The sequence below is a fragment of the Cervus canadensis genome, chromosome 2 (assembly GCF_019320065.1).
Source record: "Cervus canadensis isolate Bull #8, Minnesota chromosome 2, ASM1932006v1, whole genome shotgun sequence".
Taxonomy (NCBI): Eukaryota; Metazoa; Chordata; class Mammalia; order Artiodactyla; family Cervidae; genus Cervus; species Cervus canadensis.
In genome coordinates, this window is record NC_057387.1 from 94,075,996 (window position 1) to 94,091,124 (window position 15,129).

The window sequence follows — 15,129 nt, forward strand, 5'->3', positions numbered from 1 at the left end:
TATACCCCATGTGTACGTGTCCAAACCCACCACCTACCCAATGTGTATGTGTCTAAACCCACCACCTACCCCATGTGTACGTGTCCAAACAGTCAATAATCAATAAGCCCGCAGTTACATTCCAAATAGTTAATAACCGATAAGCCTGTGCTTACATTCTTTATTTTTTTTTAATTAATTAATTAATTTATTTTTTTCAGTGGGTTTTGTCATACATTGACACGAACCAGCAATAGATTTACACGTATTCCCCATCCCGATCCCCCCTCCCACCTCCCTCTCCACCCGATTCCTCTGGGTCTTCCCAGTGCACCAGGCTCGAGCACTTGTCTCATGCATCCCACCTGGGCTGGTGACCTGTTTCACCATAGATAATATACATGCTGTTCTTTCGAAACATCCCACCCTCATCTTCTCCCACAGAGTTCAAAAGTCTGTTCTGTACTTCTGTGTCTCTTTTTCTGTTTTGCATATAGGGTTATCATTACCATCTTTCTAAATTCCATATATATGTGTTAGTATGCTGTAATGTTCTTTATCTTTCTGGCTTACTTCACTCTGTATAATGGGCTCCAGTTTCATCCATCTCATTAGAACTGATTCAAATGAATTCTTTTTAACGGCTGAGTAATATTCCATGGTGTATATGTACCACAGCTTCCTTATCCATTCATCTGCTGATGGGCATCCAGGTTGCTTCCATGTCCTGGCTATTATAAACAGTGCTGCGATGAACATTGGGGTGCACGTGTCTCTTTCAGATCTGGTTTCCTCAGTGTGTATGCCCAGAAGTGGATTGCTGGGTCATATGGCAGTTCTATTTCCAGTTTTTTAAGAAATCTCCACACTGTTCTCCATAGCGGCTGTACTAGTTTGCATTCCCACCAACAGTGTAAGAGGGTTCCCTTTTCTCCACACCCTCTCCAGCATTTATTGCTTGTAGACTTTTGGATAGCAGCCATCCTGACTGGCGTGTAATGGTACCTCATTGTGGTTTTGATTTGCATTTCTCTGATAATGAGTGATGTTGAGCATCTTTTCATGTGTTTGTTAGCCATCTGTATGTCTTCTTTGGAGAAATGTCTGTTTAGTTCTTTGGCCCATTTTTTGATTGGGTCATTTATTTTTCTGGAATTGAGCTGCAGGAGTTGCTTGTATATTTTTGAGATTAATCCTTTGTCTGTTTCTTCATTTGCTATTATTTTCTCCCAATCTGAGGGCTGTCTTTTCACCTTACTTATAGTTTCCTTTGAAGTGCAAAAGCTTTTAAGTTTCATTAGGTCCCATTTGTTTAGTTTTGCATTTATTTCCAATATTCTGGGAGGTGGGTCATAGAGGATCTTGCTGTGGTTTACGTTGGAGAGTGTTTTGGCTATGTTCTCCTCTAGGAGTTTTATAGTTTCTGGTCTTACATTTAGATCTTTAATTCATTTTGAGTTTATTTTTGTGTATGGTGTTAGAAAGTGTTCTAGTTTCATTCTTTTACAAGTGGTTGACCAGTTTTCCCAGCACCACTTGTTAAAGAGGTTGTCTTTTTTCCATTGTATATCCTTGCCTCCTTTGTCAAAGATAAGGTGTCCATAAGTTCGTGGATTTATCTCTGAGCTTTCTATTCTGTTCCATTGATCTATATTTCTGTCTTTGTGCCAGTACCACACTGTCTTGATGACTGTGGCTTTGTAGTAGAGCCTGAAGTCAGGCAGGTTGATTCCTCCAGTTCCATTCTTTTTTCTCAAGATTACTTTGGCTATTGGAGGTTTTTTGTATTTCCATACAAATTGTGAAATTATTTGTTCTAGTTCTGTGAAAAATACTGTTGGTAGCTTGATAGGGATTGCATTGAATCTATAGATTGCTTTGGGTAGAATAGCCATTTTGACAATATTGATTCTTCCAATCCATGAACACGGTATGTTTCTCCATCTGTTTGTGTCCTCTTTGATTTCTTTCATCAGTGTTTTATAGTTTTCTATGTATAGGTCTTTTGTTTCTTTAGGTAGATATATTCCTAAGTATTTTATTCTTTTTGTTGCAATGGTGAATGGTATTGTTTCCTTAATTTCTCTTTCTGTTTTTTCATTGTTAGTATATAGGAATGCAAGGGATTTTTGTGTGTTAATTTTATATCCTGCAACTTTACTATATTCATTGATTAGCTCTAGTAATTTTCTGGTAGAGTCTTTAGGGTTTTCTATGTAGAGGATCATGTCATCTGCAAACAGTGAGAGTTTCACTTCTTCTTTTCCTATCTGGATTCCTTTTACTTCTTTTTCTGCTCTGATTGCTGTGGCCAAAACTTCCAACACTATGTTGAATAGTAGTGGTGAGAGTGGGCACCCTTGTCTTGTTCCTGATTTCAGGGGAAATGCTTTCAATTTTTCACCATTGAGGGTGATACTTGCTGTGGGTTTGTCATATATAGCTTTTATTATGTTGAGGTATGTTCCTTCTATTCCTGCTTTCTGGAGAGTTTTAATCATGAATGGGTGTTGAATTTTGTCAAAGGCTTTCTCTGCATCTATTGAGATAATCATATGGTTTTTATCTTTCAATTTGTTAATGTGGTGTATTACATTGATTGATTTGCGGATATTAAAGAATCCTTGCATTCCTGGGATAAAGCCCACTTGGTCATGGTGTATGATTTTTTTAATATGTTGTTGGATTCTGTTTGCTAGAATTTTGTTAAGGATTTTTGCATCTATGTTCATCAGTGATATTGGCCTGTAGTTTTCTTTTTTTGTGGCATCTTTGTCTGGTTTTGGAATTAGGGTGATGGTGGCCTCATAGAATGAGTTTGGAAGTTTACCTTCTTCTGCAATTTTCTGGAAGAGTTTGAGTAAGATAGGTGTTAGCTCTTCTCTAAATTTTTGGTAGAATTCAGCTGTGAAGCCATCTGGTCCTGGGCTTTTGTTTGCTGGAAGATTTTTGATTACAGTTTCGATTTCCTTGCTTGTGATGGGTCTGTTAAGATCTTCTATTTCTTCCTGGTTCAGTTTTGGAAGGTTATACTTTTCTAAGAATTTGTCCATTTCATCCAAGTTGTCCATTTTAGTGGCATAGAGCTGCTGGTAGTAGTCTCTTATGATCCTTTGTATTTCAGTGTTGTCTGTTGTGATCTCTCCATTTTCATTTCTAATTTTGTTAATTTGGTTCTTCTCTCTTTGCTTCTTAATGAGTCTTGCTAATGGTTTGTCAATTTTGTTTATTTTTTCAAAAAACCAGCTTTTAGCTTTGTTGATTTTTGCTATGGTCTCTTTAGTTTCTTTTGCATTTTTTTCTGCCCTAATTTTTAGGATTTCTTTCCTTCTGCTAACCCTGGGGTTCTTCATTTCTTCCTTCTCTAATTGCTTTCGGTGTAGAGTTAGGTTATTTATTTGGCTTTTTTCTTGTTTCTTGATGTGAGCCTGTAATGCTATGAACCTTCCCCTTAGCACTGCTTTTACAGTATCCTATAGGTTTTGGGTTGTTGTGTTTTCATTTTCATTCATTTCTATGCATATTTTGATTTCTTTTTTGATTTCTTTTATGATTTGTTGGTTATTCAGAAGCGTGTTATTTAGCCTCCATATGTTTGCATTTTTAACAATTTTTTTCCTGTAATTGAGATCTAATCTTACTGCACTGTGGTCATAAAAGATGACTGGAATGATTTCAATTTTTTTGAATTTTCCAAGACCAGATTTATGGCCCAGGATGTGATCTATTCTGGAGAAGGTTCCGTGTGCACTTGAGAAAAAGGTGAAGTTGATTGTTTTGGGGTGAAATGTCCTATAGATATCAATTATGTCTAGCTGGTCCATTGTGTCATTGAAGGTTTGTGTTTCCTTGTTAATTTTCTGTTTAGTTGATCTATCCATAGTTGTGAGTGGGGTATTAAAGTCTCCCACTATTATTGTGTTACTATTAATTTCCTCTTTCATACTCGTTAGCATTTGCCACACATATTGAGGTGCTCCTATGTTGGGTGCATATATATTTATAATTGTTATATCTTCTTCTTGCATTAATCCTTTGATCATTATGTAGTGTCCTTCTTTGTCTCTTTTCACATCCTTTATTTGAAAGTCTATTTTATCTGATATGAGTATTGCGACTCCTGCTTTCTTTTGGTCTCCGTTTGCATGAAATATTTTTTTCCAGCCCTTCACTTTTAGTCTGTATGTGTCTCTTGCTTTGAGGTGGGTCTCTTGTAGACAGCATATATAGGGGTCTTGTTTTTGTATCCATTCAGCCAATCTTTGTCTTTTGGTTGGGGCATTCAACCCATTTACATTTAAGGTAATTATTGATAGGTGTAGTCCTGTTGCCATTTACTTTGTTGTTTTGGGTTCACGTTTATACAACCTTTCTGCATTTCCTATCTAGAGAAGATCCTTTAGCATTTGTTGAAGAGCTGGTTTGGTGGTGCTGAATTCTCTCAGCTTTTGCTTGTCTGTAAAGCTTTTGAATTCTCCTTCATATCTGAATGAGATCCTTGCTGGGTACAGTAATCTAGGTTGTAGGTTGTTCTCTTTCATTACTTTCAGTACGTCCTGCCATTCCCTTCTGGCCTGGAGGGTTTCTATTGATAGATCAGCTGTTACCCTTATGGGAATCCCTTTGTGTGTTATTTGTTGTTTCTCCCTTGCTGCTTTTAATATTTGTTCTTTGTGTTTGATCTTTGTTAACTTGATTAATATGTGTCTTGGGGTGTTTCGCCTTGGGTTTATCCTGTTTGGGACTCTCTGGGTTTCTTGGACTTGGATGGCTATTTCCTTCCCCATTTTAGGGAAGTTTTCAGCTATTATCTCCTTGAGTATTTTCTCATGGCCTTTCTTTTTGTCTTCTTCTTCTGGGACTCCTATGATTCGAATGTTGGGGCGTTTCACATTGTCCCAGAGGTCCCTGAGGTTGTCCTCATTTCTTTTGATCCTTTTTTCTTTTTTCCTCTCTGTTTCATTTATTTCCACCATTTTATCTTCTACCTCACTTATCCTATCTTCTGTCTCCGTTATTCTACTCTTGGTTCCCTCCAGAGTGTTTTTGATCTCATTCATTGCATTATTCATTTTTAATTGACTCTTTTTTATTTCTTCTAGGTCTTTATTAAACATTTCTTGCATCTTTTCAATCTTTGTCTCCAGGCTATTTATCTGTAACTCCATTTTGTTTTCAAGATTTTGGATCATTTTTATTATCATTATTCTAAATTCTTTTTCAGGTAGATTCCCTATCTCCTCCGCTTTTGCTTGACTTGGTGGGCATTTTTCGTGTTCCTTTACCTGTTGGGTATTTCTTTGCCTTTTCATCTTGTTTAGATTGCTGTGTCTGGACTGGGCTTTCTGTATTCTGGAGGTCTTTGGTTCCTTTTTATTGAGGAGGATTTACCCAGTGGGTGGGATTAGACGATTGGCTTGTCAAGGTTTCCTGGTTAGGAAAGTTTGCGTCGGTGTTCTGGTGCGTAGAACTTGATTTCTTCTCTCTGGAGAGCAATGGAGTGCTCAGTAATGAGTTTTGAGATGGGTCTATGTGTTAGGTGTCACCTTGGGCAGCCTGTATGTTGACGTTTAGGGCTACGTTCCTGCGTTGCTGGAGAATTTGCTTGGTATGTCTTGCTCTAAAACTTATCGGCTCTTGGGTGGTGGTTGGTTTCAGTGTAGGTATGGAGGCTTTTGGACGGTCACTTATTACTTAAAGTTCCATGTAGTCAGGAGTTTTCTGGTGTTCTCAGGTTTTGGGCTTAAGTCTCCTGCCTCTGGATTTCAGTTTTATTCTTCCTGTAGTCTCAGGACTTCTCCAACTACACAGCACTGATAATAAAACTTCTAGGTTAATGGCGAAAAGATTCTCCCCCATTAGGGGCACCCAGAGAGGTTCACAGAGTTACATGAAGAAGAGGAGAGGGAGGAGGGAGATAGTGTTGAGCAGGAGGAGAAAAAGGGGGACTCAAGAGGAGAGAGTCAGATCTACGCCGTTGTCTGTTCCCAGAATGTTCTCCGTAGCCCAGACACCCACCAAGATTCACAGAATTGGATTGGGAAGAAAAGGAGAAAGGAGGAAATAGAGGTGTTCTGAGGTAGAAAACAGAGAGTCAAGATTGGGAGAGAATAATCAACACACTCCTGAATAAAAATGGGAACTGAATATTGGATTCTTAAATGTTCACCATTTATATCATATATTGAAAAACAAAAATTAAAAATCTAGAGTAGAGATTAGACTCTTAAAAATACTATATTAAAAACAAAAACCAAAACACACACACAAAAATTTTTTTTTAAATATATATGAAGTTCAGTTTAAAAAATAGGGCTTCTCTCTTTTTTTTTTTGGTAAGGTTATAGTGTATTGAAAATGAAAATTAAGGAGTAGTAGAGGAGTACTAGAGGACTTTAAAAGAAATAAGAGAAAAAGAAAAATAGAAAATAGAAGAGAAAAAGGAGAAAAAAAGAAAGAAAAAAAAAAAAGAATTTTCCCTAATTAAAAAAATCGTAAAAATCTATGAAAATGAAAGTTAAGGAGTGATGGGGGAGTAATAGGGAATTTTAAAGGAAAATAAAAGAGAAAAAAAAATAAAAAAGAAAAAATTAAAAAAAAATTTTTTTTCTTATTAAAAAAAAAAAAAAAGTAAAAATATATCTAGGAATTTCTCTGGAGCTGTTGCGGTCAGTGTCGGTTCAGCTCAGTTTCAGATATCTCCTCGTTCCAGCTTACAGTTCTCGATATCTACAGGCCTCTTCCGGTGTAATCGGTGTTTTCTACAGGGATTTTAATCTGTTGCACCGCTCTCTCCTGAAGCGGTTCCCTTTGTTTATTTGGCTTCTGTTTGTGTTTGCCGGTCTCTTCAGAGCCTCATTTCCGCCCTGACACAGGCGGGCGGAGGCGGACTCTTATTCAGGTAGCTAGTTCTGTCGCGCTGCTGGGACGGGCTGACGCTGCGGGGATGGGCTGGCGCTGCCGGGAGAGGCTGGCGCTGGCGCTGGTTTCTCGGTCTGCGCTGCTTAGGATCCCGGCCGCTCGGCGCGCAGCTCCAGCCCTCGGGTGATCCACAAAAGCACGGAACAAAAGGCTGAGTCCGCTCTTGTGCCTTCCCCGTCAGAGCGGTCCAGGCAGCCAGGAGTTTGACCGGCGCACTCTCTCTGGCTGCAGCGCACCCTCTCCCTTCCACGGTCCCAATCTCGGTTTCTGCCGGCGCCAGTCGGGTGTGTGCGCCTTCCCTCTGCCTCCCGAGCCCGTCCCCGCCCGCGTCGGTCGGGTGCCTGCGCGCTGTGTCTCGCCGCGACCTGCTACCTCCGGCGGGTCCGGGCCGCCCGCAGTCTGCGAGCCCCTCTCCGGACTCTCTCGGTCCCCCCGTTCCGCGAACGGCCGGCAGCGAGTTCGGGCCGGTCAATTTTCTCTCTCTTCCCTGCTCTCCCACAGTTCAAGCCGGCAACTCACAAAAGCTCCCTCCGATTGTCCTCAGGGCACTCAGGCCCGGACCCTACCCCAAACAATGCCACCCCCTCCTCTCCGTGCCGCCCCCACTTGCTGGTGGCGGATGCGGGTGTCTGGGGCACCTTTCTGCTGAGAGTTGCTTTTAGGCACGTAATCTGTGGGTTTTATTTATTGTTTCCCTCCCAGTCAGATTGCCCTCCTAGATTCAAACACTTCCCCCAGGCCCGCCAGTGCGAGGGTTTCCCAGTGTCTGGAAACGTACTCTAAAGACTTGCTTCCCGGGATGGATCTCCGTCCTTAGCTCTTTTGTCTCACTTTTTATCTTTTATATTTTGTCCTACCTCCTTTCGAAGACAATGCGCTGCTTTTCTGGGCACCTGATGACCTCAGCTAGCGATCAGAAGTTGTTTTGTGAAGTTTGCTCTGCGTTCAGATATTCTTTTGATGAATTTGTAGGAGAGAAAGTGGTCTCGCCGTCCTACTCCTCCGCCATCTTGGCTCCGCCCCCCTTCTTCCCATTCCTTCTTATGTCCTCTCACTTGCTCAAAGGCAGATTCGGTGGCAGGAGCTGGCAACTATCTCAGATCATTAAGTGAAAGCCAAGTGCTGAAGATGGAGAACAAGAAGACTGAAGGAGCCTGGATGCCTTGACAGTCTTGTAGAGCAAACCATGCTACCAACTCTGGACCATTTGCCTCCCTGAGACTTTAATGTGAGAGAGAAAGAAATTTCTACCTGGTTTAGGTCTCTCTGTCTGGGGGTCTTCTTGTTAAGAGTGGGTTATTATTGATGTGATCAGTGCTTTCTTTCCACTTACTGCTACCCATATTGTTAAGATTAGTTTGCTTTTACTTGGCAGGGATCATGTTTCAGGGCTATTTAAACTGTCCAGCTACATGCCATAATTTTGCTGCTACGAGGCACATGAGGAAAAGGAGGGCTAACTTCCATTAGCATCTTTCAGGTTTCAACTGAAGCGTCACCTTCTCAAAGAAGATTTTCTAGACAACCCCATCTAAAGTAAATTCCCCTTAAAAATAAATACCATACGATATCACTTATATGTGAAATCTAAAATATGGCACAAATGAACCTGTCTGCTAAACAGAAACAGACTCACAGACATAGAAATCAGACTTGTGGTTGCCAAGTGGAAGGGAGGGGAGGAGAGAGATGGACTGAGAGTTTGGATTTGGTAGATGCAAGCTATTACATTTAGAATGGATAAACAACAAGGTCCTACTGTATAGCACAGGGCATCATATCCAATCTCCTGGGATAACCTAACTGCCATCCCTTAACGACACCCCTACACAGCTTGAAGGGGCATCCCTGGTAGCTCAGCTGGTAAAGAATCCATCTGAGATGCAGGAGACCCTGGTTCGATTCCTGGATTGGGAAGATCCACCAGAGAAGGGATAGGCTACCCACTCCAGTATTCTTGGTCTTCCCTAGTGGCTCAGCTGGTAAAGAATCTGCTTGCAATGGGGGAGACCTGGGTTCAACCTCTGGGTTGGGAAGATCCCCTGGAGAAGGGAAAGGCTACCCACTCCACTATTCTTGCCTGAAGAATTCCACGGACTGTATAGTCCATGGGGTCACAAAGAGTTGGACATGCCTGAGCAACTTTCATTTCATTTTCCTGGGAAAAATCTGGGAAAAGAATTTTAAAAATAATGTATATATGTGTAAAGCTGATACAGCAGAGATTGGCACAACCTTGTAAATCAACTATACTTAAGTGAAAAAAAGTAAGTTCCACTGGATTACTGTCTAGCTCAGCCCACTCATTTGTTTCATGGCACTCAGTATTAATACAATTTGTATTTATCTACTTGGTAACCATTTTCCACTTTAGAATAGAAACTCCATGAAGGCAGGGACCATGTCTATTAATCCACTGAGTATCTCATATGTATCAAATATTGGCACCTATACATCAAATATGTGGTGAATCTCGAAATCATTAAGAAATTCCTTGGAGAAGGAAATGGCAACCCACTCCAGTATTCTTGCCTGGAAAAGTCCATGGACAGAGGAGTCTGGCGGGCTGAAGTCCATGGGATTACATGACTGAGCATGTGTGCACGAGGGTGGAGGGAAATGGGTTGGTAGCAATAAAGTGGTAGAACTAAAAAAAAAAAAATTCCTGTTGAGGCTTCACAAGAGTTGTTAGCATCAGGAAACTATGTAGAATATCTTGATAATATTCCAAACAAAAACCTTCTTATCCCAGACTCAAATCCCATAGGCCATAAAGAAAAGTTTACATATCTTACTTCATGAAAATGTAGAAGTCCCATATGATAAAAGACACCATAAATACAATTTTCAAAAAGCAAAAGAATGGGGGAAAAATTACAAAGAAAAGTTATAATCAAGGATTATTATCCACAACATGTAAAGAACTTACATGAATCAGTAAGAAAAAGATAACTTCATAGAGAAATAAACAGATGACATATACATCACAGAGAACAAAACAAAGATAAACATAAATGGCCAATAAGCATGTTTTGAAAACTAAAAATGACATCTCCAATAATAGAAAAAGAGCTAAAAAAATTATAGTATATTCACATGACAGAATTTCACGAAGTCATGATTAGAAATGAGATGTATTTTATTGAGTGAGAAAAGCAAGAACAATATGGATATGATCCCATAGATAAGAACATGTACATACATATGCATATATGAAATGTACAGGAAAAAGTCTGAAAGAATGCATCCCAAACTATTCTGTTTTTCGGAGAAGCAGTAGGATTGGGCAGGGAGGTGTGGCTATGTGAAATGAGATTTTTACTTCTTACTCCATAGCTTTTCTAGTGTTGTAAATCTTTTATCCTGAGCATACAGTCATCTATTATGAGTGCAATTCTGAAAGAGATTTTCAAATAGCAGAAAATATACGGGAGCCACTTACAAAACTCTTGATTTTTGCATTAGTAATAACCAAAATCAAACAGAAAGGATGAGAAGATCTCTGAATCATACAGAAACAGATCTAGGTGACACTCTATGTTACCATACTTTGATTACTCTCTATTTTCCTGGACCTTAAGCTGTAATTTAACTTTAAGACAAAATGTGTATAATCATCATATCCTAGGCTCTAACATTAAGGGAGTTTCTTCAGGTGCAAGTAGACCCCCTTCTGGGGTTTGATGAAAATATAGGGCATGAAGACAGGAGGCTTGGTGGGCTCTGCTGTCATCTTGAAGCGGAGCAGAATCAAGGCAACGATCACTTTTATCTCAGCCATGGCAAAATTCTGCCCGATGCAGTTCCTGCAGACACCAAGAAAAAGAGAAACTTGAAGAACTGACACTCCTTCTGACTCTTTAATAAGATACTAGAAAAACAAGTCTGGTGTTAACAATACATTTTCACATGAAATTCCATACCAATTTTTGGACTTTGGACTTACCTTGTTCCCTGAAAGAATGTGAGCTGGAAGATTCAAGTTGACAACCTTCCGAAACAAGGGGGCACTTGGAGCTGCTCACAGAATTGTTCCTCCCCTCCACACCCCGACCCACCGTGAAGTTTTAATGTATAATAAAACATGATGACCATAGTTGGTAACACACTGTATTGTAGAACTGAAGTTTGCTAAGAAAGAAGAACTTAAATGTGCTCTCACACACAAAAAAGGACAGGTATGTGAGCTGAAGAATATGTTAATGAACTACATGGGAAGGAATCTTCTCACAGCATATATCCAATCATCATGATGAATATTTCAAGTGTCTTACAATTTAAGATTCTAATATAAAGATGAAATAAAAGATGAAATAACTGTTTTTCTGAAAAAGAATCATCTCATCTTTATTGGGAGTGAACCTGCATCGAACCTGTGAGCAACAGCTTGCCTTGCTGTTTAGCCTTCTGAGCCATGGCTGTATAGGATGCCATAGCAAAGGGTGTTGCTCTTCGTGAAACTAATTGACCCTTTCAGTGGCTCAAACAGGCACTAAGAACTGCCTCGTGGTCAGGTGAGAAGATAAGTTTCTATAGAACTTATAGAGCTGGGGGGCTGAAGAGAGAAGGCTGTTCCCAAGTAAACATTTGTGTGTGTTTTTAAAAACTTCAAATAGTCCTCACCTTGGTCCAGTTGAGAATGGTAAGTAGGCATGGGAGTGTCTTTTATTATTTTCCTGGGAGAACCTCAAGGGGTCAAAGACCTGAAATGAGAGGGTAACCCCACGACCATCCCCAAAACACCACCATTAACACATTTCTGAAGCTACTGCTTAGCACTGATCAACAGAAATATCCATGCACCACATATGTAGTTTCAAATGTTCTGGTATCCACATTTTTACAAGGGGTAATGAATTTTATAAAACAATTTATTTAACAGAAAATATGATCATTCCAACATGAATTCATATACATAATTACTTCAAGAAAATATTTCCTATTTTTTGTACTACAGCTGCAAAATTTTACTTTCCCAGCACATCTCAGTTCTAAGCAGCCACATTTCAAGTGCTCCACACCACATGTGGTTAGTGGCTACCAAGAGTGAGATACGACTGAGTGACTGAACTGAACTGAACTAAACCCTGGACAGCACAACTCTAGACCTGCCGACCTTGTCTGGTCTCCCAGGTGATTAGTCTGCTACCCAGACTAGGCAAGAGGAAAGCAGAAATACCATGACTGGTGGTAGTATTTTCACTTTGAAGGTACGAGTGCATCTACTTAGAAGTCAAGCCAAGATGACCTACGTGATCAGTTGTGCAACTTCCCATTACACATAACACGTTTGAAACAAGCAGCATATAAAAAAGGAAGCGTCTGCACACATTGTGTTTGGAGTTTCAAGAGACTCAGGTGTGCTACAAAACTTCTTTTTGCCTCTTCGGATCCTTTCTCCTCCCTTCCCCACCTTGCTCTGGGTTCCAAACTGACCCACGGGCTTTCCTGTTGGGTTTGACCAATAAAAGGCATTGAAAGGAAATCTGGAGAGTGGGACAGTCATACCTCTGGGTCTTCCCAGACGGCAGGGTTGTGGTGGAGACCCCAGATACTGAGAACCACGGTCATTCCTGAGAAAGGAAGGAAATAAAAGAGATTGCAGAAAAAAGAGCAAGTTGTAAGCTCCTTTTATACAGCTCTTCAGTAACACTTTTCTTTTTGCAAGGAACGACTTAGTTCCTGGCAGAGTTCTGTGGGCTGTGATAGCTGATGCCAGCAGTGAAGGACCCATAAAAAGATGGGGTTTGGTGGCATCTTAGTTTTCAAATCAATGATCTATTTAACACCTGATTCTATCTTAAGGAGCTCTTGGTATCATGTCAAAATGATAGCCTGTGTTTATGTTTTCCGCTATCCCTAGACATTGTTTATATATTTATTTATGGACTATAAAGTATCCAGACACAACAGCTTAGGTACATTTAGGAACAAGATTGTACCTCCACTGTGCAGATCCAATGACAAGTTTCTGTTGGTGCAGGTCATACAATGGAAGTAGGGAATTTTGGCAAATGTTCATGTAGTATGAGGATTGTAAAAAAGACAGAAGAAACAAAAATAAAATTTAAAAAACAAAAAAGGAAAAAAGAGGTGAGATAATTTGAGGATTATTTTGTTGTCAGAAATAATTTTGGTAAAGTAATTCTAGATCTGTCAACAAAGGGACAGTAAGTGACAGGCTGTTGGTACTGATACAAGCAATCCTGTTGGCTTGATCCTAAGGGCAAGAGTTAATTGAACACTGAAGCAGATTAAGTGGAGGGTTTCTCATGTGATCTCTCTGCATCCCACTTGCCCTGCTCAGATACTTGTGTTGTTCTGAAGAGCACTGGGCTCCAGACGTGGAACCTCTGAGCAAGTTCTAGCTCTGCTCAATGCACTTTGGGATCCCACAGTGGGTTTTGGCTATAGCAAAAGCATCTGAAAGTGCTCTGTAAACTGCAAAACACATATAAGCGTCTGCTAAGAGCATGTTCCAAGGTGAAAAAGATGAGATAATCTATTGGAAGGCTCTATGTAAACTTTTAAGTGCTGCATACTTACTAGAGTAATATTACTATGATGATGAAGACAAAGACCCTCTCTGGGTCTTCTAGATAAAGATAAAAGTGTTCACCTCCCATGAAGTCTTGCCTGGTCTCAAATGCAGCCAAGCCAGGATTAGCTTAGAAACAATGTCCCATAACAGAAGAAACCCTGAGTTGGGATTCTGGTGATAAAGGTTCTGTTCATAGCTTTGCTTCAAATGACTATGGGCCTTTAGGAAAGTCTCAGAAACCCACATCTGGTCAAGGCATTACCCACTGAGAACTTAACAGGTGCCCAACCCTAAGCCAGCTATCCTGAGGTTTGTCTTTTGACTCTTCCAAGAGTTGAGAATCCCTCTGGTCTTTCTCACTGTGGTCCCTAGGAGTCAGTGGTCTTTAGAAACTGCTTAGGAAAAGAATGCAAAGACCTGCAGGCAAAGAGCGTCCATCTGGAAAGGTCATGGGCTTGGTGAGTTCTCTGGAAATGGACACAGCTGGAGGTGCCAAGCGGAGTGACTCCTTAATGCACATTGTGGTGTATGACATCTCACTCAGTTGGTCCCTGTGAGTACAAGAGAGGGAACACAGGGAACTCAGACTCCATATTCAGTATGTAAATACTGACATATTTTTTCTATTCAAACTTTGCCCCTGGTCAAAGTTCTTTTACCCATTGGTTTCTGTAACAGAATGTTAAAAAGGAACACTTTCTGCCTCAGGATCAGCTGAGGTCCCAGAGGACAAGGAACAACACAGGTGCCACACATCCTCACCACGAATGTGGAGAAGAGGGAGGGAACCTCCTACACTGATGGTGGGAATGCAAACTGGCATGGCCACTGTGGCAAACAGTATGGAGGTTCCTCAAAGAACTGAAAACAGAGCTACCATATGATCTTGCAATCTCACTCCTGGGTATATATCTGGAGAAAACTCTTTTTGAAAAGATATATGCACCCCAATGTTCATAGCAGCATTATTGACAAGAGCCAAGATATGGAAGCAACCTAAATATCCATCAACAGATGAATGGATAAAGAAGATGTGCTATATATACACAATGGAAAACTACTCAGTCATAAAAAGAATGAAACAATGTCATTTGCAGCAACATGGATGGATTTAGAGATTATCATGCTCAGTGAAGTAAGTCAGAAAGAAAAAGACAAATATATATCATTTACATGTGAAATTTAAAACGTGATATAAATGAACTTATTTGCAAAACAGAAACAGACTCACAGTCAAAGAAAACAAATTTATGATTGTGTGTGCTAAGTTGCTTCAGTCATGTCCCATTCTTTGCGACCCTGTGGACTGTGACCCAACAGGCTCCTCTGTCCAAGGGATTCTCCAGGCAAGAACACTGGAGTGGGTAGCTGTGCCCACCTCCATGGCATCTTCCTGACACAGGGATCAAACCCGCGTCTGTTTACCTCTCCTGCACTGACAGGTGGGTTCTTTACCACTAGCACCATCAAAGAAAACAAAGTTACGGTTACCACAGGGGTCAAGTGAGGGGAAGAATATTAAAAAGTAAAGTCACTTTGTTGTACACCAGAAACTAACACAACATTATAAATCAACTCTACTTGGAAAAAACGCCAAATATCCTCATAATAAAGTGAAGCACTAAACTACTGGTAAAGGATTTGCTGAGAAGATTTCTGAAAATGTTTTGCAACACTTAGCTCATCAT

At 40.3% G+C, this 15,129-nt stretch overlaps 1 protein-coding gene across 1 annotated transcript in view; it reads right to left on the bottom strand.

Annotated features, from left to right (window-relative positions):
* Positions 1-10,015: 10,015 nt before the first annotated feature.
* The window catches only part of LOC122437017 (cytochrome P450 4X1), a 40,640-nt gene continuing 35,526 nt past the window's right edge, over positions 10,016-15,129 (bottom strand). Inside the window, exons 9-12 of the mRNA XM_043461426.1 lie at positions 13,859-13,992; positions 12,409-12,473; positions 11,524-11,603; positions 10,016-10,706 (exon numbers count right to left, since the gene is read on the bottom strand). Of these exons, the coding sequence (XP_043317361.1) occupies positions 10,538-10,706; positions 11,524-11,603; positions 12,409-12,473; positions 13,859-13,992 (448 nt within the window). The 3' untranslated portion in view covers positions 10,016-10,537. The remainder of the gene's footprint in view (positions 10,707-11,523; positions 11,604-12,408; positions 12,474-13,858; positions 13,993-15,129) is intronic.